Raw genomic sequence first — 26,117 nt, forward strand, 5'->3', positions numbered from 1 at the left:
TTGTTCTAGTCTGACACAGTGCTCTCTGCTGCCACCTCTGATCGTGTCAGGAACTGTCCAGAGCAGTAGAGGTTTTCTGTGGGGATTTGCTACCGCTCCGGACACTTCCTGTCTCGGACAGAGGTGGCGGCAGAGAGCACTGTGGAAAGAATACACCACTTCATACAGCGGCTGATAAGTACTGGAAGACTGCAGATTTTTAAATAGAAGTAATTTACAAATCTGTATAACTTTCTAGCACTAGTTAAATTTATTTATTTTTGCTGGAGGCCCCCTTTAAGTGCATTACCTCCTTAGACCTTGCAATATATTTGTCGGATATCCTTAAAGCATAATCCAAGGTGGGGTGCAGTGGTTTTCCATTTGTACCAGATTAGTAAGTAAATTATTATTCTGCATATCTGTGTGAAGACTTTGTCTCATTCACTTTAATTGTCTATAAAATGTTACATTATGACTGAAAGGTACAAGATTGACATTACAAGGATTAATCTCTGAACTCCTCACTTGATGTCACAATTCGGATGGTTAGCTTTCTGACTTATTAAACACTAAAGTTAACTATTAACTCCAGTCTGTGCAGCAGTTACTAGTATCTGTTAGTATAAGATTGTATACACTGTGGCACCTATGCAGAGGGGCAGTCTCTGCTCAGAATCCTTTCCATTGGTATTGTGAACCTGCACAAGGCTATTCTCCAGGATAGCCGTCTATATGATGGAGATGCTGTCTGACCTCACAACGTATCCAGCCTGATCTTATAAACACATTTAGGCCAGTTTCAGACAGGTGTGATATCACATTTTGGTGACCATGTTAGCATGCATTTTTCTGCCCTGCTATTGGCCGCAAGTCCTGGGTCGACCTTGGTTTTAAAGAAGTTATTCAGGAAAAAAAGGCAAATTTCTTGCAAAAACAGCGCCACCCTGTCCCCAGGTTGTGTGTGGTATTACAATTCAGCTCAATTCTCTACAAAGGAACGGAGCTAAAAAAAAACCACACTCAGACGACAAAAGTCTTCCTGTTTCTGTAAGAAAGCAGCTATGTTTTTCTAAGTCTGCATAACCCTTTAATGACCTGATCTGAAAGCTTCATAGACTTCATAGATTTGTGCTGGTATTTGTGGCCATTATATGGGCACTAGAGATGAGCAAACCTCAAGCACGTTCTGGTTAGTCCTCGGCATTTGATTACCGGTGGCTGAAGAAGTTGGATGCAACCCTCATGAGTCCTGGAAAACACGGATACAGTCTATGGCTGGGTTCACACTACCTATATTTCAGTATATGTATATTTCAGTCAGTATATTTCAGTCAGTATTGCAACCAAAACCAGGAGTGGATTAAAAACACAGAAAGGATCTGTTCACACAATGTTGAAATTGAGTGAATGGCCGCCATTTAATGGCAAATATTTGCTGTTATTTTAAAACAACGGCTGTTATATTGAAATAATGGCCGTTATTTACTGTTCTATGGCGGCCATCCACTCAATTCCACCATTGTGTGAACAGATCCTTTCTGGGTTTTTAATCCACTCCTGGTTTTGGTTGCAATACTGACTGAAATATACGTAGTGTGAACCCAGCCTATAGCTGTATCCTTATTTTTCCATCAGACTTAGGGCTGCATCTAAATTCTTCAGCCACTGGTAATCAAATGCTGAACGTTTGAGTTCGGATGAACCCCAGCGTGCTCAATGTTTTCTCATCTCTAATGGACACAAAGTGCAGCCATAATACGTTTGTCTGAATACGGTCTTAGAGAACCCCTTCCAAGAATATGGTAAAGGTCAGTACAGATGGAATACATGAATGTACAGTTTCCTGCATGGCCTGTATTCCATTGTCTACCTACAGTAGATAAACCTGTTTTCCCACCTCTACTCTGGCCGATAAGAGTCTTAGTAGTGTAAATTCAGCCAAGCTGTCTACCTCCTGACTGACAATGCTATCACAGCTGCTTGGTTCTCTATAATGTGTCAGCCTATGGGAGGGCTCCAAAAATAGCACCGTTCTGGCCTATGGCCTTGTTTGGCAGCTCGTTCCCATTTACTTACATGAGGCTGAGATGTAACACCAGGCTCCCCTGAAGTAACTGGACTAGTTAGGCTGCAGCGCAGTGACTAAATGTTATGGACAGTTCCTGGAGGAAGTCTACTTTTCTTGTAGTTTTTTCCCTTATATTAACCAAACCCTGAGCAAAAACCCTTAAACTTTTTATACTGGGAGGGTGAGATTTAAGTGACATGTTTGGCTGAACCCCTAACTGACCATTTAGTTATGTTCATAGAATCTGCTCTATTTTCCCTCAGAACGACATAATAACCTTTTGCTTGTTCGCGTATCCTGGTTTCTTATCTTGAAAGTGTTCAGCTTTAAGAGACGGCCCTCCCCCGCTATGTTGCATATTGTATTAGTATTTATCCTGGCAGACAAAGTACAGGGAGTTTCTCAATAGTTGCAGCATACATGGTGAGGCACTGGAAAGGTGAGCTCTGTGCTGTGTCCCAGCTGTGAGAAGGTAAGTGACAACTACATCAAAGAGTCGAGTATTTTAAAGTATATTTATATGGGGACGGCACATTGTCCTTAAATGACCCCTCCTTATATTGTACACTTGGCAGGAACTGACACGTTTCTAGCAGTTTTGTAACCCTACACCTCAGCACTATGTCTGTTGTAATAGTAAACTGCTGTCCACCGCTGTAAAGGTTATTATAAAGTTTGAAATATTTAACATAGAAGAAAAGCAGATGTAGTTTTTCACTGTGATCTTCCAGATTCTATTGTTTGAAGGTTATGATATAGAGTTTACCTGCAGTCCTTTGTAGAATAGTAGTGAGCTTACTGACAAACTCCGCACTGCTATGTCTGTAATATACGTTAAAGGGGTTGTTCATCAACATTTTTTCTTTCGGTCAAATCAACTGGTGCCAGAGATTTTAAATTTACTTCTATTAAAAAAGATCTCAAGTCTACATATCAGCTGCTGTATGTCCTGCAGGAAGTGGTGTATTCTCTCCAGTTTGACACAGTGCTCTTTGCTGCCACCTCTGTCCATGTCAGGAACTGTCCAGAGCAAACATAAATTCCCACAAAAAAACTCTCCTTCTCTCCAGACTGAAAAGAATACCACTTACTGCAGGACATACAGCAACTAATAAGTACTGAAAGAGTTGAGATTAATTAATAGAAGTTAATTACACTTTCTGGCACCAGTTGATTTGAAAGAAAAACATTTTTTGTGAACAACCCCTTTAAGGCTCTACTTTATATTACAGCATGACAAATGCAATAACTATGTGCACAGGAGCTTCTGATAGGAGCCCCACAGTAGTGTGAAACATTTGTCACATTAATAATAATAATACAGTAATTACTTGTATAGAAGCAACAGATTCCGCAACGCTTGGTGGTGTGGTGTGACATATTCACCAGCATAATAACACTATATAAATATTATAGAGAGTGTTTGATTTAAATTTAAATTACGCCCTATCTTCGGGATAGGGAATAAATACGTGAAAGCAGGGGGTCCAACCTCTGAGATCTAGAGACCGCACTTCCATGTCTTCCCTGAGAATAGAGCACTAGTCATGCAAGCGCAACTCTGCTCCATTCATTCTCTATGGGAGCCGCTGTCTCTGGCTACTCCCATAGAGAAATAAGTGGAGCAGCAGTCACACATGTGAACCACCTCTCCTTTCAACAGGGAGTTTTTGAGATTGTGAGGGTCCCTGTGGACGGAGAGCCCCCTCCCACAATCAGTTAGTTATGCCCTATCCTTTACTTTGTGGGACACTGTGTAGAAAGCCCAGCGATCATCGAGCACAACTTTTGTTCTTTGTGTTGGTTTTAGAGCTCAGTCCCATTCACTTCAGCTGAATGAAGCCGGTAGCAAACAGCACAGCTGCCACTACAGGTACAGAGCTGAGCCAAGTAACCGTGAAGGCTCACAGGGACGGAGCACCGCAGCATTGTCAAACAGCTGATGGCTATGTTCACACAACGTCTTTTGAGCTCCGTTTAAAATGACGTCCATTATTTTAGACTCAAAATAACGGACGTTATTTAGCTGTCTGGCCTCCCCTTAGTACAATGACTGTTGTTTGTACATTATTCTAGTTTGGGATTACTAATTGCCCTTTGGATGCGGCTTAATTGAAAAGTCCATTGAATTTAATAGTAAAAACGGAGAAAGAACGGTGACAAAAGAAAAACTGTGTGTGAACAACTAATAAAAAACATCCGCTGTTTGCAAAAGACGTCCAAAAATAATTATCACGCCCGCAGCAAAAACGTACGTTATTCAATACACTGTGTGCATTGGACGTCCGTCTTCTCATTGACTTCAATGCATTGCCATTGCAGTCAGTTAAATCGCGGCAAAAACGGACGTTTTTTAAAATATGAAAATCGTCTTTTCAATATTTTTGACATTGTGTGAACATAGCCGATCGGTGGGGTTGCCCAGATTTGTATCTCCACCAATCTAATCTTTTCCTATATCCATAAGATAGGAGAATATCAGTTATAAGTATAAGCAGACACTCCTGTCAGACATGGTGAAAGACAATTTATAAAGTATTAGGGTGGTATTACACGGAACAATTATCGTTCGAAAAATCGTTAAATCGTTTGGATTTGAACGATAATCATTTTGTGTAATAGCAGGCAACGATTATACGACCAACAAAAAATCGTTGATCGTTTAATAGGATCCGGACCTATTTTTATTGTATGACCGTTCGCTCATCGTTCGCACATCGTTTGGGGGAATAAGAATTTACAGCTGAAACGTACGCAATAGCGACGACTAAACGACCGCAAGAACGATCATAAATAACGATCATCGTTTCGTGTACTTGCGCGAACGTTTTTGGGTCGTTTGCCTTAGCGGTCGTTTAAGATCGTTAATCGTTAGTCGTCGGAAAATTGCTTGGTGTAATAGTACCCTTAGTTAGGCTGCCTCAGGGGCTAGGGGTAGATAGAATTTTCAGTAAGGCTCACCAGAGCACCATACCAGGTTCACTGCAGCAAAATGACATCCATATGTGTACATGACTATACCTGGTATTGCAGCTCAATCCAGGTAAATGAAAAAAAGTCGCTCACCAGTTTGATTGTTCACTGGATACAGTATCCTCACCTAGTTCAGACGGTGTGCAGAGGGACAAGGTCTTCATAGAGCAGAAAGTTACAGTGGGGACAGCAGCACTTGTCTGAGTGCTTACCACCCTGAGCTCCTTTACCTCTATGAGTTGAAGTGATATACCAGGCACAGAAGCACTCAGGCACTATAGGGGAGGTTTATCAAACCTGTGTAAAGTAGAATTGTCTTAGTTGCCCCTAGCAACCAATCAGCTTCCACCTTTCATTCCTCACAGATTCTTTGAAAAATGAAAGGTGGAATCTGATTGGTTGCTAGGGGCCAATTCTACTTTACACCAGTTTGATAAATGTGTTTTATCAAGTGTTATAGCCTCAATGCCTACACCTTCAATGTTGTCACAGAAAACATTTTTAATAACCAGCTATGTAGAATAATGAAGACCCTACAGCAAAAGGATTGGGTCTTGGATTGGACTGTGTCATCTTTGTGATCTAACAAATAATAGTAGAGGTCAGGTTAAAAGTGCTGGACATTCTGCATTAGAGCCCTAGAATAGGCCAAGGTCTTGAAGGTGGTTACAGTGGCTCACAGTGTAGTGAATGCAATTTGCAAATATGCAAAAATACACAAATATTTTTTGTGTAATGGAAATGTGATGATCTGTAATAGGGGAGCTAAAAAGATAAGGAAGACCTAGAAATACAAGTTACCTAATACCTGGTGCAGATAAGGTTCACAGTACAGAGTTATCAAGTACATCACTGGTGATATCGGCTGGTAGTAAAGTGGTTATTGGTACTGTCATTTTATTTATTTGAGACAATGATCTGGGCTAAATCATTTTACAATGTACCTTTATATAATTGAGAACATACTATAAACCCCTTTTTTTTTCTCTACACATTTATTTGCAGTTCTTTCTTTAATAACTGCTAGGGGATATGATCTTTATAAGTGCCTTAAACACAAAACTAGAATATTTTTTGTCAAGAATATTTAGTGAAACTGTGCAGTGGAATAACAGACCTCCCGGCATCATGTATCAATATGTGTTTAAGTCCTACTGGGACTGTATTGACACAGCTGCGCGGCTGTGTCCGTATAGTCCCATGAAGATTTAAAAACTTTCGGCTCTCCCAGCATCATATTGATACATGGTGCTGGGAGGTCTGTTATTCTGCTGCAAAGTTTCATTCTACGTAGGGTCTGTAAATCATGGAGCTTGTGAATGGCCCCTTACAGTTTACATTGGGTCGCATTGATGCAAGAAAATATATTACAAAGATGCATAACCTTCAAAGCATGAAACATGGCTGAGGCCGTGAACATACGCATTAAAATTATACGGTTTATGTAATTCAGGGTTCTGTTTTGTTCATTCTAGTTGGCTACAAAGTGGTAAGTTACAACCACTGGTTAATACTATCATTTATATTAGAGGAAAGTCCCCTGAACCTGCAGGTGTCAGTGGGACTGGATCACACGTGTATTGGGGGTCTTGACTCTCTATCGAAAAATAATTTTAAATTTTGATGCTTAATCCTTTTGTTTTACCTAGAGATATTCGACTGTCAGATGTCTGGCTGCAGCTACCTCCTCTGCCCCAATAAAAGCCTATAGATATGTATTTCTGAAGGGCATAGCCTTAAAATGTAATATCTTTTAATATCTAACAACTATTATTTAACATTTTTCAGCTAAAATCCAAGAGAATGGCCCAGATAAATAAAGTCCTTAGAGCAACCTGTCGACACTTCTCCATCAGAAAGCAAGGTTCCAACCATTTACATGCTGTATGTACGGCAAAGCATCTGACCGGGCTAAGATCACATCTGTCCAACACCAGGTTGTTCTCCACTCATCCATCAAGTAATGTGGACTCATTTAGTTACATTGTTGTCGGGGCCGGCTCTGCCGGTTGTGTGTTGGCCAACCGACTGTCTGAGAACCATAATGACACTGTGCTGGTACTGGAAGCAGGACCAAAGGACCTAATGTTTGGCTGCAAGAGATTGTCATGGAAAATCCATATGCCTGCTGCCTTGATGTACAATTTATGTGATGATAAATACAACTGGTACTACCATACCCTGCCACAAAGACACATGGATGACAGGGTTATGTACTGGCCTAGAGGTAGAGTTTGGGGTGGTTCTTCCACGTTGAATGCCATGGTTTATGTACGAGGACATGCAGAGGACTACAATCGATGGCACACACAAGGTGCCATTGGTTGGGATTATAGCCATTGTCTGCCATATTTTAAAAAAGCTCAGACTCACGAACTAGGACCTGATACATACAGAGGGGGTAGTGGTCCCCTCTATGTCTCAAGAGGGAAGACAAATCATCTTCTTCATCAGGCATTCATCAAAGCTGGCCAGGAAGCAGGATACCCATTCACTGAGGACATGAATGGCTACCAGCAAGAAGGAGTGGGGTGGATGGACATGACTATACACAAAGGTAAGCGCCTACACAAGGACATAGCAAACATTTGTTGTGCAGCACCTACAGATATTTATGACCACCATCACTTCTTGTTGAGGTCAGAGATGGAGCACAGCTAGTGCCTATCTACGTCCAGCAATGGAGCGCAAAAATGTGTCTGTGCACGAGAAGACCATGGTCACTAAAATACTGTTCCAAGGACCGAGAGCGACTGGGGTGGAGTATGTTCAGAACGGACAAAAGAAAAAGGTAAATTAACTAATTGGTGTAATTTGTAGTACTGGTGGAGTAAAGGAGTGTCGTGATCGGGGGGGGGGGGGGGGGGGAGAAGGTTTACTGATCACTGTGAATCAGAATGTTTGTAGTTTACATATATATATATATTATATAGTTTTAATGTTTGTAAAAGCTATACTTCCTTGCATCCAGGTCCAGTCTCCTGTAGCTTTATAGTTTTGTGCCAGCACAAGACTAAAAAGCTGCCTTCAGAAGATTGGACCTGGATACAAGTAAGTATAGTGTTATTATAAGGCATGATAAAGCATGTTTGCAATTTACAGAAAAAAAAATTATATCACATCTACAGTTTATTTAGAGTTTGATAGTTATTGCAACTTTTAGGTGGTGGTGGTGGGGAATGTCTTTGTGTTTTAAATACAACATGGACATCACTTATTTGCATATAATGCTGGCTGGCAGATAAGACACTAGAAGCACTTTCTTATATTAATATTGGTCCCTTGGTAGGTTTTTGGCTTTAGGCATACACAGCAATAAAAGTCAAGTTTTACTGATGTCCTCCATTGTGTTTACAGCCAGGCATAGTGAACCAGTGATTGTACACAGGAATTTACAGGCTTAGGATGACGGTCACTCACTAGTAGGTTCATGTTTGGAGCAGCATTATTGATGCAAAAATATCAAGAAGCGGCGTTGTCATCACGTTCATGCAAATCATTAGGGTGGTCCCCACTAGATATAGGGAGATATCTGTCGAGGCCAGCAGAGCCATGATGACTTGCAGTATAAGCAAAGTGAATATGCAGCGTCTTTGTCCTCCTTTGAACCTATAGGCATCTGGATGACAATGTGTAGCCAATGTATCATTCACACTGCAGGATACCTTTACAGTAATCTACACTGGGGGGTAGTCTTGTAAAGCATCTTCAAACCAGTGGTAACCCAACCATAGAACTGCCTTTTTGTTTTTGCCTTTAAATGTCTTTTTTTATTTACATACTGTAGTTAGTATGAACTACAGTATAGTAGTATGTTAGTGAAAAAAGACACGTGTCCATCAAGTCCAGCCAAGGAAATCTTATAAATCAGCAATTATCATTTAATATCTTCAATTTTTTACCTGTTGAAAATGTGACTTTCTAGGCATTTGCCAGCAAAGAGGTAATCTTAAGTGGAGGAGCTATAAACTCTCCCCAACTTCTCATGCTGTCTGGGGTCGGAGATGCTGCAGAACTCAAAAAATTAGGAATCCCTGTGATCGCTCACCTTCCAGGTACCTCTCCATGGTGACTCTGTGTGAGCAGCCTACTTGCTACACACTCTATATTGACTTTATACTTACTGCATCATTTATATATTCTTTGCATGTGTCACTGAAATCTAACCTTATAAAGCTAATTGTGATGGCAAATTAGTGGCCAAAACAGAATATACCTATTCAGCATTTGCAAGGTTTGCTGGTCTCCAGGTAATAAGCAATAATGGTCAATTAAAGTATAGAATGGAGGCAGCACATGCTTTTCTATACTGTCATTGACTATATAGATGTGGTTTCCAGCCCGCTGCAGTTTGCAGTGTGGCCTACAGTTTATTTATTGAATACATGTATCTGTGCTGCTGCCTTTAACCACTAAAAGTCACTGTTATGGCTCCCGTAGAGATTGCCCATTAAAGGGGCCCTGTCACCCCGGCTGCCGGGCTGGAGCCCCTTATAATTACCCCTTCCTCGAAGTCCTGGTCCCGGACCCCGTCCCGCCGACGAGAATTCCCCTTCAGAAGTGCATGCTCACCAGAGATGAGTCCGATGCCCATAGAGAGAGAATAAGCTTGTAGTCTCTACATATACATTGTTATAGGAGATAAGTCCTTACTAAGACAGCAGTACACATTGAGGAGATTCTAGTATCCATATATCTATCATTAACCTGGGTCATCCTCATGCATACAGTATGTGATAAGTCAGATTGGAGTAAACCATTGGTGAAGTGACTGCAATCATCTTTGATGGTGTTTAATGTTACTTCTTTCCATTATTGTAGGAGTGGGACAAAATCTTCAGGATCACCTTGAAGTTTATATCCAGCAGATGTGCACCAAGCCTGTTACTTTATATACAGCACAAAAGCCACTCATGATGCTTAAGATTGGCGTGGAATGGATGTTGAAGTTTACAGGTGAGTATGTGGTATATCGTATATAGTTTATACTCTGCTTATCTGTATTGTCATGGACGGTGGGTCAGTGGTTAGTGTTGTAGCCTTGCAGCGCTGGGTTCAAATCCCACTAAGGGCGACATCTGCAAAGAGTTTGTATGTTCTCTCCGTGTATGCGTGGGTTTCCTCAAGGTACTACGGTTTCCTCCCACACCCAAAACATACAGATAGGTGAATTTACATAGTGAGCCCTATTAGGAACAGAGAGCAATAATTGGCAAAAACTATGTAAAGTGCTGCGGAATCTGTGTGCACTATACAATTAAAAGTATTATTATGATGATGATGATGCATGGCCTTCAAGCCACTTATCCTACACTACATCAGATGGTGGAAAGTGTGTCATGGGAGCCATTGCACAGCGCACTACAGCAAGGACAGATGGGCTGTTTCCTGGTGAATGTCAGGCAGAAATGACTGAGAAACTGATTGTTTTTTATAGCTGTTAATTTTGTTGCTTATTGCTCTGTTGTAAATATTTTATTCTATTCTGATGGCTCTTATGATTTTATGTCAGTGGTGTTGACTGATCAGTCAGTCACATCAGCTTCATAATGTCTGTTTTTGTTCTGTAGAGCAGGAACAGTATTGCGCTACATAATAAAACTATAAAACCTAATACTTACTAGAATGTTATCTCTTTTATATATTTATTGGACATCAGGTTATGGGGCGACATCGCACCTGGAGTCTGGTGGATTCATTCGAAGTGCCCCTGGCGTTGAGCACCCTGACATCCAGTTCCACTTTCTTCCTTCTCAAGTCATAGATCATGGGCGAGTGAATCCAACGATAGAGGCGTATCAGGTGAGGCGGTCACAACATGTTATGTTCTCACGGATGGACATTATAAAATTCTAAAATATTCTTAATACTTTATTCTAAATAAAATTGCATTACATACCCGGACAACTGAACGGGTATGTTATGTTAATCTTAATTTATACTTTATCTCCATATAGCACTTGCTAGTACTGATGAAGATGAGTAGTATGCGTGTCTCCAGTGCAATTCTAATATTTCTAATAAAGTTACATTTTATATGGCGATCCTCGAATGTCTCTAGCCCCCCGCAATGGATGGTAATTTTTGGCAACCTGATGTATAGCAGAAGTCCTAGATTGAAGGTCATACATTCACTGTAGTCTCTTCTTTACCAATTATAGCCCAATTCTATGTACTATTCATTTGCTAGACCAGACATCATGGCTTCTTTATCCTAGAGTCCATCAAGGTATTACCAGTTGGACCCTATGGTTCAGAGAGCAGTAGGGTGGTAAATACAGCATATAGCAAAACCTGCTCTCAGATAACCTCTTGGTGGTCTTCTTTTTGCATCAAGTTCTTTCTTAAAATATTGCGTTACAGGTCTTTGGGGGGAAATGTTTTCACTACACAGCGGGGGAGCACCCAGACTTAACCTAATCCCTCTTCTGGTGTTTTGGTGTAGCAGCCATGTAATTATGTGGATGCTGCTGCATCTAAGAGTGAGCAATGCCCCTTTCTGTGTGCCCCCAGTTAGAGTGAGGAGGCTAGGTCAGCTCGGTCAGCTCAGGGCTTAAAGTGTCACTGTCGTGAATTTTTTTTTTGCAGAAATCAATAGTCCAGGCGATTTTAAGAAACTTTGTAATTGGGTTTATTATCCGAAAAATGCATTTTTTATCATGAAAAAGCAGTTTGAAGCTCTCCCCCCTGTCTTCATTGTTCTCCTATGGAGAGAGCTTAAGAAAAGACCAAAACAGGACAACAAAGAGTTAATCTACAAATCCCTCACGGGATATCTCCTGTGACAGTCACCAGTGACCTGTCTGAGCTCGGATTACAGCTGTCACCCAGCTCCGTGCCTGTAATCCTCTGTTATCTGCTTTCTGCTGCCGGCTAAGGCTACGTTCACACAGAGCAAAAGGAGCGGATTAGGCAAGGAAATATTTCCGCCTGAAATCAACTGACGCTGAATTCCGAGCAGAATATAAGCAGAATGTAAGCAGAATCCCTGCGTATTCTGCTAGGAAAGTGTTCAGCTCGTAATCAGCTCTTGACAAATTCAGCGCGGAATACTCGAGGAATCCGCGCTGAATCCGCATGCATTCAGCGCTGAAATTCAGCGAGTATTTGGTGAGTAAACTAGACTATACCAGAACATATACTAGAATCCTCCTCCCACCCCCTTTTCCGCGCTGATTCAGCGAGTAATTTCCGCTTGTATTACGCGCTGAATACGCGCGTATTCCTCGCTGAAACAGAAAATCAGAGCCCCATTGATTTGTATAGGCTTCCGCTAGCGGAAGAATGAACATGTTCATTCTTCTGGCGGAAAGCGGATTAGTTCAGTGCGGAAATTCCACTGTGTGAACTGCAGAGCAGAACAATGGAAATTAGCTCTGCACCTATTTTAACGACTGAAATTTCAGCGCTGATTCAGCGCAGAAATTCAGCTGCTTTTGCTCAGTGGGAACGAGCCCTAACTCCCTCCTTCCTCCTCCCCCCTCCCCTCTCCCTAGAGCAGACAGGGGACGTCTCCTGCAACAAGTCACAATTTTCAGATTTTTCAGAGTGGATGAAAAAGAGGAAGGAGGGGGGGGACCTGGGAAAAGGCTTTTTACATGCAGATAATGGCAGATTTGGCTAATAAACCCAATTACAAAGTTTCTTAAAATCGCCTGGACGACAGTGACTCTTTAAGGTATTATCTGCATGCAGGACCTTGCATTTGTATGACATAGCATGAATTAAAGCATGGAGTTGCTGCTCTGTGTCTCCTTCACAAGATGGCACCCAGTGAAATGCTCAGGTGCGTACCTTGTTGTCCCACTGCCTCTTGCATGTCTACTGGCCACCAGCGGCTAATTGGGGGGAGACTGTGTGACCAGACCACCGCCTGGGTGTGCCTGGAGAGATGACCGAAAAGGAAAGCTCAGCTCTGCAGCTGTGTACACAAACACCTCCCCCCCCCAGTGGTAGGTCTGGGGGTCTTCCTGAGCCTCTTTCCTATGGGCAGGGGAGGTGAAATGTGCCCTTGGGCCCTATAATGGAGCCGTGTGGAGCAGGAGCCTACCAGGCGTATAACCACTCGCATTGGTGGTTCGCTCCTCCCCCACATTTGGTGCATTTTGTCCTGTCCTCTAGTCCGAAAATGATGTCCATGCCTGGTAAGCAGGCTTAGATTGTACCATTTTTTGTCTTCTGCAATCCCAGCCTGGCACTGTGTTGCTTTTAGCCTATATCAAGTCACACTCGCATTTCTGTTATTAAGCTGTGTACCTTAATCTATGCCTACAGCTCCCTCTATAGACAGCTCTTATGTAAGTCACTTATTTAGAGAGATGAGTGTGTGTGACTTGTCCATAAGGACAGCAGTATGAGCCTGAGAAGTGTTCCCACAATGACACCTAACTTCTAAAGCAAAAGAACCCCTTGGTGATGCAACCTGTGAGTTTTCAGGTCCTTCTTATCTATTATGACGCCTAGCTAAATTTATCCCCTTGTCTGTCAGCTGGCAGTGTAAGGGTGTTTCTGAGTTTTTAGAATGCGGTTTTGGAAGGGAGCTTATTATGACATTCCAGGCATCAGTCCAGGAAGTTCTTTTGCAAAAATTTTAAAGAGGAACTGAGGGATAAGCTGAAATGGTGCCCTCCGACTGATTGTTATAGAGGGGTATTTAGTGAGTGCCTATCATTGTGCAGGTAACCTTACCTAAAAGGAACATTTATATTCATTCATAGCTCAGTTCCAGTGAGCTTTCCTATAAATCAGTCTGAACATGCTGGGAGTTGTAGTTTCAGAACCATAGAGCAAAAAGTTGTCCTAAAATAAAGCTTATTGCAGGTGTGCTTGTGATGTACATGTGGGGTGAGTAAAGAGTTAACTTTTAATCAGGATCATAATTCCAATGTATTTTCTGAACATTGTTAGCGTTTCTGAGATGTGCAATTCTAATCAATGACAGATGAGCCGGGATCGGTGTTCTATAATGCGCCATCAACGGGGAAGCTAAAAGCGTCCTAGAGATGACTGTGACAACTTGATTGTTCATAGGTAATTTCAAGGCAAGAAGGGAATCTTTATTTAAAGTAGCTGTCAAAATGGTTTTAAATACCTACAGCTGTTAAGCCACCAGCTGTATCCTTATATACCGCAGCGCAGAACTAGAAGCCACAACACTGCACATCATGCATATGCTAATAGGGAACATTATGGAGCATGGAATCAATACTTAAAGATGCTAGGTGGGGGAGCACATGTGGTTCTGGGGCATTAGATGTACTTTAACCCATAGTGAACAGGCTCTCTTATGTCTTATGCATATTGCTTTATGACAGGTTCACGTTGGAACTATGAGAGAAACAAGCGTTGGGTGGTTAAAACTTCGTAGTGCTGACCCCAGTGCCCATCCCTTCATCAACCCAAATTATCTTTCAACAGGTGAGTAAATGTCAATGGTTTTATGAGCTTTCAGGACAAAGGGTGTAAAAGGGGCTTACAGTTGTTCTCTGCCTTAAACTTTTCCTAGTTGATAAACAAATAAGCATTTCAGAGTGTCCTTCTACTGGCCCCCCAAGCAATCAGCTATAAACTGTTGGAAAGCCTAGCAGTAATCCTTCAGGTTCTTTGCAGTACAACCACAGGGTGTACCGGTCACCATCATCCGCTTCCGGATCAGCGGCAAGATCCACTGCTAATTTGGAAGTTTGGGTCTCCATGGATATGGCAGTAATGCACCCAACCCCCAATGGATCGAACTTCCGGATTGGAAGTGGATCTCGCCGCTGATCCGTAGGTGACCCATTGTGACAGGTACACTTGAAGCATAACACAATGCTTACATAATTCAATGGGCTCCAGAGTGAGAGATGCTCTTTGTAGCTTTACTCTTATCAAGAGATAAGGATCCTCATAATGGGACTTCCACTATGAATGCAGAATTCCCTATTAGGAATTATGAAAATTGGGCTTCTAAACTGGTCAATCCTTTAAATAGGTACAGACCATGGGTAATGACCATGGCTGGGTTTATCTAGAGGCATAGTAGGCATATGCTTATTGGCAGCCCTGGTAAAAGGTAATGTTTCGTTCGCAGTGACAGCGAGCGGGGAGCAGCAAGAGAGGGTGGCCAAACAATGTGAGGATTGATCAAGCGCCCCCTCCCGCTGCTCCCCACTTACCCATTGTAGTCAGCAATGGTGTGCTGCCACCGCTCCTATTACGTAGGGTGATACACAGCAGAGTCGCTGCACAAATCGTGCTCTTGCACTGTGTTGAAAGACCATAATCAGCCAACATTGTGTATTCAACATACGTTATTACACTTAACGATTATCAGCCTGAATGATAAATGATATCAAATGACCGCTATGATGAACGATCTTAAACCGTTCACCCTATTACACAGGACAATGATTATTACTTACGATCGTTCTTGCGCTCATCCTTTCCTGGCTGCTAGATCAGGGAATGACCGAACGACGTGTTATTACACCGAACCCTTTTCGAATGATTTGTGAACAATTAACAATGAAGATAGGTCCAGATCAAAGGATTAACAGTTTCTCGTTGGTTCTTTAATTGTTGCCTGCTATTACACAAAAAGATTATCGTTTAAATCCAAACTATCTAACAATTGTTTAAAACGTTGTGCTTAATACGGCCCTAGGGCTGATAATTGTTTAGTGTAACAGGGCCTTAATACATAGATTCAAAAAGAATGAGGCAAATCGTTGCAAAAAAGATTATGTAGCCGATTAGAGAGAATCAACTTTTTGATTATTTTAATCTTTGTATACCATTTTTAATCTAGTGAGAGGGCATTGTCAAAGTAACTTGGGGGCGTTGTTAAAGTAAGACGCTCCAATGTTAATATAGAACAGATGAAAAGATTGCATACTGATCCATTTTATAATCTATCTTTCTACCGGTTGGGGCTTTGTTCCAAAATTCTTGCTTAGCCAAAGTCTAAGGCCTAAAACACACATCCATGTTCATCTCAAAAAACATGGCCCATGTGTTGGTCACTTCTCAGATGAAGTAAGGGTTATACTAAAATTTCCCTGAATACTCATTATTATTGTTCCCTGAAAATAATATATAAAACGGTTGTACAATAATTACTAATTTTATATCTTGACAGAAAAGGACATAGTAGATTTCCGTCAATGTGTGAAGTTGTCCAGAGAGATTTTTGCCCAGAAAGCGTTTGATGAATTTCGAGGCCCTGAGGTCTTTCCGGGTCCTAGTGTTCAGACGGACAAAGAAATTGACGCCTTTATCAGGCAGAAAGCAGATACCGCATATCACCCATCCTGTACCTGTAAAATGGGACAGCCATCTGATCCCACAGCTGTTGTTGATCCTGACACAAAGGTTATAGGGGTGGAAAATTTAAGGGTCGTTGATGCATCTATCATGCCAAGTATTGTAAGTGGCAATCTAAATGCCCCCACAATCATGATGGCAGAAAAGGCTGCAGATATCATTAAGGGCCTTCCTTCACTTGAAGAAAAAAACATTCCGGTGTACAAACCCAGAAGTCTTGAAACCCAACGATAATCCATTTACCATTACAATCCATAATCAAATGTAACTGGAGAATGGTAAAATCTATCCTTAGGTCTATTGTGTCTTGAAGGGAGCCGCATCATTCCACAGTAAACATTAGAAAGTAACCTTTAATCACTTTGTGTGTGTGTATGTACTTGTGGTGCACACACCTTTTTACCTTTTTTCTTACTTCTTTCAACCAACTTCACACATGAAGAAAGACGTATGCTTAGAAAGATGCTTGTTTTATGGACTCTCCGAGTAAATAGCTGTAAAACAAAAATACTTACAGTACATACTGATCAATGTGTATTTTAGGGAAGGGGAATCTCTGACCATTCAGCCAAAGCTTTGGCTTTCCAGACATGATGGGAATTGTAATTTTTCAATAGCTTGTGTGCCAAAGACTCCCAAATCTCTGGTGTGTATGATCACTGCAATTTGTAGTATATAGGCTGCATTACACCATCTATAAGGTCCGATAGGTAATTTGTTAATCAAGCTATAAGAAATAAACACTAGTGGCAAGTGATTATCTCCAAATGGGGTCGTCTTTTTGCTGGACACTTGGACCTTTAATTTTGGCAGAGTCTGGACCAATGGAGGATACACTGATAAACCAGTCTGTTCCTGTACAGAAGACACCAGTACGCTATACAGTATGGGCTATTGCATATAGCATATCACTGAGCTTTAAACAAAGAAGATCTCCATAATATGGAAAGTTATGGAGTACACCTTTTTTTTTTTTTCAGGAATATTAGAGATAAAGTCTGGGCTCTTACAATTGCATGACTTAATGGATTGCATGAGGCTTGTTCCCATCTGGGACATTTACAGTGTATCCATGGGATTAATCAATCCTTCAGCTGTTTTCGGCTTCCCAACCACCTTTCCGCGGCTGCAATCATTTCTCACATCTTTCTCCATCATACTTTTTAATGAAACCTGTGTATAAAAGGATTTCCCCCCTAATGTAACTGCAAAAATGACAAATGTGATGTTGAATCTGCACTTGATACATGATATCCCTGCGTAAAATGTGTCTTCACCCTGGTCCTGCCACCCGAGGGCATGAAATGTCCCCCTTGCTCTAGAGACCACTACCATGAGTTATGTGTATTAGAAGGTTTTCTAAGTATTGTGCATGAACAGTAACAACTCCATATAAAACAAGTGAGGACAGAACATACTCCACCTGTAGAAAAGAGGTTTATTGATTCAGGCATGATTTAATCATGTATCCTCTGTGCTGATGCCTCATTGTATCTGCACACAAAACCTTTGATAAAACATTTATTTCACCCAATTATGACCTTATTCCTTCAGCTTTACTACACTATTACTGCCATCCATGTTTTCTCCATACATGACAATTTCATATTTTATAGGTTCAGTCCCATCTATGATCATATAATGTCACCACCATCAATACAGGGCAGCCAGTAATGAAATCCAATGCATGGCTGCATTCCCTTACAGTGCAATGTAAAAGTGCTGCATAAATGGCAATTCCGGATAAGGGCTCTATCATGGCCTTCTCTATTGACCCATTGGCAAGGGCTGGAAATCGCAAACATCTTGGATACTGCCTGTTAAGGGATTGATCCCAAAAAAGGTGCATCATCTGGAATTGCTACTTATGAAGATTTACAAACCATGTAGGCGAGTTGTACCCAATACCTAACACTGTGCAAGGAACCTGTAGTGCACGGTATATATGTATCTGGGTTTAGAAACCACAGCTCTTAAAAGATGATTCTTTGTATAGGGAAGTGACTATTCTTCATGAAATATGGCCGCCCCTTCCTGTTCTAATCATCGCTAATCTCATATACTGGAATGGCATATTGTGTGCTTTGTTGAGCACAAAAAACCTTGAATTCTTATACAACGCTGCTTTGGAATAAGATGGAAGTGAGAGAATACTTATCACTAATGGAACCTTTTATAAGGTTTAAGACAAAATCAAATTCTAAAAAATGGATTCTTTTTTTTGTTGTTTTTTTTAAATAAACTTAAAAAAATTTTTGGTAAAAGTTTCATGGCAGATTAAAAAGTTTCACAGCTCAATGTTACATGAAAAAAAAGCACTCGGTAATTTTATATCGCTCGAATAATTGCATATCTTATGCAGATCTTCTCTGGTTATAATAATATTCACTTTGACATAAAAGATTTGTGTTTTTAAAAATTTCTTCATAAATTTTGATTTGAAAACTTTTTTTTTCTCTGTGACTATGAATATATTGTTCTAGATCTCTATAGAATGCCAGGAAAAAAATAATAATTGCATTTCTAATCTTTGTGGACAACTACATAAAATCGGAAACCAGTAGATATTGCTGCAGTTCAATTTACCGTAAATGATTACAAAATATAGAACATCTCTTTACAAATACAAATCGTCATATATTACAGGTCATTTACAGAAAATCTAGTGACTTTATTCTGGGTGTCAGTGCATTATTTGCAGCTATTCCAGTGTCATTTGCCCTTAAAGTGATAGTCAAAAAAAGTTGACTATTGAAATGATATATTCTCTATGTAAAGGTAACTTTACACTATCCAGGGGTGATCATTCTGGACTGTATGTTATGAGTCCATCCTGTGTGGACCCATAACCCGCTCTATTGAGGAGAGTGAGACTGCAGAAGACAATAGGGCCTGACCGCCACTGGTAAAGACATGACCGAAGCGACCAGATCTGATATGATGTGTATGGCTGAGGGTAATGACGAGGGCATTTTGATTGTCATCACCATACATCACATATTTGCATCACTGATTCAGGTGCAACATGCGGCATACTGTTCATCTATAACACAATATGGTTTGACCATCATTTGCCACCACTTAGAACTCCAGTTCTTGAGCCATTGCGTTAGTATACACGCCATCCTCCAGGACCTGGCTAGTGGGAGTTGTAGTCTACCAACAACAAATGTGCCAGGAAGCTGCTCCCCACTCATACTATCCATGGCTTTCTCCGTCACACAAAGCTTGACTGGTCGGTCCTCCTTTGTAGTGCCATCCATCATTGATTGAGAGGCACTTTTTTTTTGTTTTATAGAATCCTAAATGTTTTTGTTTTGTTAAATACTATAATGTTGTTATACAAATCATTTCATCAGCTAGATCTTCTTCATATTTATTGGTGTCTTGCTCCTCATCACTGTACCCGGGTCCAAAGTCTTGAAGATCATAGTCTCTCCTACTTAGGATGGGGAACATATCGCCCCCCGCTGTCCCATTCCGAATGCTGCCATTGAGAAGATTGCTGGCAGCGCTCTCCATCTCATCAATAGTCATGTCACAGGCATCAGCAATTTCATGTTTTGTGGCTGACACAAATTTTGGATCACGCGCATACCTTCCCAAACCCTCTGAGATTAGCACCTACAAAAGAGAAGAGGGGATAACATGGGAACAGAGTACATAGAAAAAGGGGCATCAATTAAGGCAATCCCAACCCTAAATACGAAAGGAACTATTAATACCAAATACTTTGTGTAAGCAGGTGGGTCAGGTTAGATTGCCATCATTGTTTGTTTGAATAGTGCCTCCTCTTCAATGTTTACTTGTGTGCGTCTTTGCATCGTCATACTAACACATACTATTTGCTGAATGAACATTCACATCACCTGTACTGAAGTGCTCTATGATTTAGGTTTTAGAAGTAACGGCTGATCTTAACCATTACTCGGGGACTTACAGCTTCGACAAGGCTGTCCGCGCTCCGTTGTTTGTCGCTCTGTTTGTTCCTGAAGTCATTGGGCACAGTCAGGTTGGATTGTGTAAATGTTCTATATGAACTATCTGTGTCATCCGTGTACCATGAGCTTCTCTGCAAGGATGGCAGGCTCCCATTCATTTGCTCCTTGGACTCTGCATGGTCTACCCGGATGAGGGGAGTGTAGAATGGGGTACGATCTCTGTGGTTTGGAGTTGCTGGGGGAGTGGCCCAAGAGCGAGTAGAGCGACAGGGTGAATGTTTCTGAGCTTTGCTGGAGTCCAGACCAGCCACCGCCATAATCTGGAAGAATGAATAATTCATTACTAGGACAGACAGCACTTCTATCATTAAGAACAGTCAGTAATTTTGTGAAGAACAAACAAAGAACAAAAGTAGCTTCTATCAGTAACTCAGAATGGCCGCCATACCAAGGTCTCTCAGTACAGAGCTGCATCCTGACTCCATGTTTGCTGCTTGTAATATCTCTTCCACTTTCATAGATACTCCACTAGAGATAGACACTTTTTCCAACATATGCCTACAACTTACTGTTAGTTATAACATGACTGCAATTTTTATAAAAAGAGCAGCCGTTGTTTTCAATTAAAACAACGGCCGTTCGTTTCATAATGCAATATTTAGCATTGAAGTCAAGTTTACAGTTTAAATTCCTCTCTGCAAATTGTTAATAGTGTGCAGGGGCTCACTTTTACACTGGGGCCCAGAGGCATCACGTTGAAGCAGACTTGTCAGCAGAAAAAACTGAGGTAAAAATGAGTCCATGGCTAGATAGGTCTGATCACTGAGGGATAACCTTTAAAAAAAAAAAAAAAAAAAGTTCACAGTACTTTCCATTGCTAACCTATAATTTGTCTGTAATTGCCCAGGGCGTATTCCCCAGCATGGCAAAGCCAAGGATTAGCAGCCCATCTCCCCTTTTATGACAGCAGGCAGAGGCAATGAATAAGAGGAGGTGGGCGGCTAACCCTGGACTCTTGCTGTGCTGAGGAACACCCCCTGGGCACTTGAGTCTCATTTACATATTAACAAAAAAGCTTATATTTCAGTGCTGAAAAAAAAAAAGATGGTGATAAAAAAGATCAGAATCCTGCTCAGAATCCTGATGAGAATCCTAGTATGATCCCATACTAGTCGTTTGCTTATTTCTACCTGTTTAGCTGCTGAGAGGTCTGCTCGCAGTATAGAATAGTGATTACTCCCCAGGTAAGTACAGAAATTATTTCACTGCAGAACATCATTTGCTGTACTCAAATAATGTAATATTACCAGGTCAGCTGTCCCTAAATACACACTAGGGTAGAGCCATAGCCTTATGAGACAGTAATGCGTTTGATGATGAACCACAGAGCTGAGGACACAGATCTCATTACACCTCCCCACTACAGGGGGAATGGGTTGTGTCACAGACAGTAATCTGACAGGATGGACAGAGCAGAGATCGGAGAATCGCACTTCATTAATAGGAGGAACCAGGACTAATTTTTGGGCTCAGGATGGATGGCTTATGACAGCCTGTGAATATGGAGACTGCTACTGCGCAGCATTACTTACATGTTCTGGAAAGTGTCACAATAACTGAACGTGTCATATGGCTCTAGAATAGGAAATGTAGCTTTAATGTGAGGCTGATGCTAGCACAGATGTCATATTAAACTGTATTAATATATCATGGGGAGACAGATCAAGCAGCTGCTGGAAAAGCATCAGGCAACTTTCCTCCTTTTCATAGCCTACATGATTACTATTATATATGTGAGTCACTTTTTTTCCACCAACAAAAAATCCATACCATAGAAAAAAAGCCCTAAGGTAACACTAGGGGTCTCACTCTCACCTTCCCTGTAAACTGCTGTCCACTGGAAATTTTGTCTCTAGTAGCAGACAGACAAAGACGGAACAGAGAAAGAGGGGACAGGGCTTAACTAGCAGGGGACAGAAAAAAGTTATTTGCATGCAATCTCAGCCTCTAAAGTGAATCAACGCTTCCCTCTTACCACCCATAAGGCTCTGGGCAACTGTCCCTTGTGTAAATATACTACACAGTGCTGCCTCCTAAGTGTAATCTCTTCTCCCTGTCCTTTACTTGTCAGCAGCAGCAATTGACTTCTTAGATTAATGTTACCCCTGCCTTGTTGTGATCCTATTATCCTTTCTGCACACATAGCACCTTCCAAAGCCAATGCATCAATAACCTAATTGTCCCTCCACATGACATCTATAGAAGTGCAGTGTAAATCATGCCCCAGCATGGTGCCAGCCTGTTCAATTCACTGCACTTTCACTACATGATATTTTAAGCCACAACCCCTTGTCGCATGAGGCGTATATCCTATATATCTATACATTTGTGCGCAGTAAACGTGTTAACATTACTCTACATTACATTTCTGGTTCAATGAAATTCTTTCATAGTAAATCTTGGCCAAATTATATTGTTGTTAAGAAACATTTCACTGCATAATGACCAAGCCACATGTAACCCCTAAATATTCCTTTACAGTCATGTTCGGTTCATGTTAAATCATTATGCTATTTGCTAAATATACCTGTTGCTGCATTAGATGTAAGGGCAAAGCTGTGCGGTGATGAAACGTTGGGGACAGAGGTAGCTCATCCTGACTACTTTGTCTTCGAAGGCATTCAAAATTAAATGAAGATCTTCTGTTTGCTGCAAAAGAGAGAAACAACATCTTGCACCCAGTTCTTCTAATACTACGATATTGGAGTCTACTCTGTGAAACCCACTCACGTGGAGGAGTTGGAGGCAATAATCTCCGTCTTGGTGATTTCCTCGATTCATAACATATCTGAGGATCATCTTCTTCAAAAAAGCTGTGTGGATGGTGGTAGCCTTTGGGTCTCTCATAGTCTAAGTCATTGGATGGATACAACATCGGCTCATCGTACAGTTGCCTGGTTTGGAGAAAAAAAAAAAAAGATTGATAAGTTTCTGGTATTGCATTGGTAACAGAGACTCACCGCACTGGGGTCCATGATCCTGCACCTGTCTCCAGAAAGCATGGTGTCCTCTTCATAGCACTCATCCCCACTGTAGTACTCAGGCTCTCCCAGGTAAGGATCCTCATTGTAATCCAAGAAGTCGGGATCTTCACGGAAGATGACAGGCAAGTTCCTTTCCCCAGACTCTGATCTAAGGTGATAGAAAGTAGCAAACCACTGGAACCATGTACAGTCATATTAAGATTAAAATAAAACAGACAATGACAAAAAAAATGGTATACACTACAAATGGTATATGTGCTCAGAGCTGCACGAAGGGTTGGACGGCACCAGAAAAGACCTGTTCTGTACATAAGGAAGGGGAATCTAGAATAAATTCTGCTGGAAGGCAGATTATATGTGTTATATGATTGGGCAGTAGGGTTACATTCATACAATGCATATTTCACATGTATTGTGCATCCCATTTTTTTGCACTCTATGAAATATGAGCCGTAGTGCAATATGTCACTTATGGTTCAGGCCCCAATGAATCTCTACAAATACCTGGAAGAAGCACATGGCTATAACCTCCTGGAAACATGAATGATTTGACAGCTGGGTGTTACAATTCTCCTTGTCTATGGGCCTTACAAACATAAAGGGGTATTCCGATATCAACTTATCCTCAATTTATAGGATAGGGGGTTAAATGTGGATTAGGAGTGCCTGACCAATGGAACGCCACCAATCCTGAGAATGGGAGCTCCAGTCTCCCATTAGAACAGAGCAGAGGGACACGCATGTGAGTTGGAGTTCTATTCATTGTCTTTGGGTGTTGTGTAAATAGCTGAACATCGTATTTAAATATCCCCAACAGTTGTCACAGAGAAAGAATTGAGTGATGTATTCTAAATGAACACTCAGGTCCCTATTCTGAGGATCAATTATGTACTCAGCAGTTGGACTATAGGTTTTCTGCTGCCTGAGGCGAATCCTGAAATGGCGCTATCCGACCCTATCTCTGCTCAGATTGTTATAGATAGGGAATAACAACCTGAGATGGGAATAACTTGTGTAGTGGCACATCCTACTGAAAAGTAGAGATGACCGAACATCGGAAAATCCTAGGTTCGATCGAAAATTCCCGAACCTTCCGCATTAGATTGCTGATGCCTTCCAGGTCCATGCGGAAGGAGGAGCGTGCCCGAGGACTGCCTGGAATTTCAGGATTCAGCCTAGGTAAGGCAGGTAAGACCGGGAAGGCATCAGCAATCTAATGCGGAAGGTTCGGGAACGTTCGAGCTTGATGGAACCTAGGATTTTCTGATGTTGGATCATCTCTACTGACAAGGAGAATGATGACAATTTATTTCAATATTTCCAGGAGTAATAGAAGACGAGCAGCTCAATACAGAGTCCTAAAGAAAAAGCTCAGCATTGTTTTATCATGGGGCATGAAGGTGTTTTCTATGGCCAGATCCATATACACATAATACAGGAACATATTTGCACTATTTGTAGTATGGCTGCAGGTCCCGGCCAAGCCGTGAGTCTAATGGCCTGAACTGATAGCATCATAGATCATTATACAAGCCATAGAGAAAGCATATATGCATCTAGATATAGATGGCACACCAAATAAATAAAAAATATTTGAATTACACAAACAACTAGACTGACCTATAATCTCCCCTATATCTCACCATTTGTGATTTCATACAGCCCCATGCTAACTTACACTTATTTCTATTTTTCAATTATTCCTGTTGTCTTCACTTTAGATTCCCACCAGTCACTTAAAGCGTTTGATATACCGATTATACTTGTGTTACGTTGTACTGCACTTTATTATCTGCTGTTTGCACACTTTATAACTGTCTGTTACTTGTTGTGGTGGAAAGAATACACCACTTCCTGCAGGACATACAGCAGCTGATAAGTACTGGAAGATTTGAGATATTGCAATAGAAGTAAATAACAAATCTCTGGCACTTTCTGGCACCTGTTGATATTAGAGAATTTTTTTTTTTTTTTGCTGGAGTACCCCTTTATGTGTTTTTATCATTGTCAGGACAGTCTGGTTGTTTGTGTAACTGTTTTCATTTTTCAACAAACGATACTTACTATTTATTTTGTGTGCTATTTATGCTTAGATGCATACATGCATTTCCTTTGGCTTGTGCAGGTAAAAGAAAAGTCCGATCATACCAAACTTTTGTTAGGCAGGGGAGAAAATAATCATCATTTTCTTACCTCTCCCTGTGCCCACGATGCGCCACATTTTCACCCGAGTTGTGATGACGTCAAGACTCCGGGGAAAATGCCTGCCCCTACTGATGGATCGCCCGCTCAGCCAATCAGTGACTGCAGCGGTGTCCCGAACCAGTCACTGACTGGCTAAGCGGGCTGTCAATCAGCTGGGTCTTAATATCAGCTGAGCAGAAGATTCCTGAGCCCAGCGGGGTCCTGGAGCCCGATCTATCGCTGGAGAGGCACGGAGAGAGGTGATTTGCTATAAAATGCTTGGGCTGGACTTCTCCTTTAACTACAAAACACAGTTATCACTGAACTCAAGGAGAACAGTGAAAAAAAATTCCAATGAAGTACTCAATCAAGAGTCTCCACTGATGCCCCCAAAAATTTAAATATGCAAAACAGGAGTCCATGGAGCCTCGGTTGCGAGTCTCAAAACACGGGTTAGCCAGATATCTCTAGCCTGTTGCCACGGGGTGCCTCCATGATGGGCAGAGCACCACACCACCCTGATGTCCTGGAGCCCAATCTATCGCTGGAGAGGCACGGGGAGAGGTGATTTAGCTGTTTGCTATAAAATGCTTGGGCTGGACTTCTCCTTTAACTATTATT

General features: G+C 41.4%; 2 protein-coding genes across 17 annotated transcripts in view; one reads left to right on the plus strand and one right to left on the minus strand.

The window, feature by feature from the left end:
• The first annotated feature begins 2,413 nt into the window (after positions 1-2,413).
• On the plus strand, positions 2,414-18,776 carry CHDH (choline dehydrogenase). Its single transcript, XM_069967039.1, has 8 exons — positions 2,414-2,522; positions 6,812-7,580; positions 7,663-7,814; positions 8,949-9,078; positions 9,845-9,979; positions 10,683-10,825; positions 14,338-14,440; positions 16,143-18,776. The coding sequence occupies exons 2-8, from the start codon at positions 6,827-6,829 to the stop codon at positions 16,559-16,561; spliced, it is 1,836 nt and encodes a 611-aa protein (XP_069823140.1). The 5' UTR covers positions 2,414-2,522; positions 6,812-6,826; the 3' UTR covers positions 16,562-18,776.
• Positions 17,752-26,117, minus strand: part of CACNA1D (calcium voltage-gated channel subunit alpha1 D) — a 256,373-nt gene continuing 248,007 nt past the window's right edge. For all 16 annotated transcript variants that reach the window (XM_069967036.1, XM_069967038.1, XM_069967021.1 and 13 more), the window contains 5 exons: positions 23,314-23,460; positions 23,059-23,222; positions 22,856-22,977; positions 20,268-20,588; positions 17,752-19,951 (listed from right to left, as the gene is read on the minus strand). In XM_069967036.1, coding sequence (XP_069823137.1) covers positions 19,655-19,951; positions 20,268-20,588; positions 22,856-22,977; positions 23,059-23,222; positions 23,314-23,460 — 1,051 coding nt within the window. In that variant the 3' untranslated portion in view covers positions 17,752-19,654. The remainder of the gene's footprint in view (positions 19,952-20,267; positions 20,589-22,855; positions 22,978-23,058; positions 23,223-23,313; positions 23,461-26,117) is intronic.

Source organism: Dendropsophus ebraccatus, chromosome 4, assembly GCF_027789765.1.
Source record: "Dendropsophus ebraccatus isolate aDenEbr1 chromosome 4, aDenEbr1.pat, whole genome shotgun sequence".
NCBI classification, from domain to species: domain Eukaryota; kingdom Metazoa; phylum Chordata; class Amphibia; order Anura; family Hylidae; genus Dendropsophus; species Dendropsophus ebraccatus.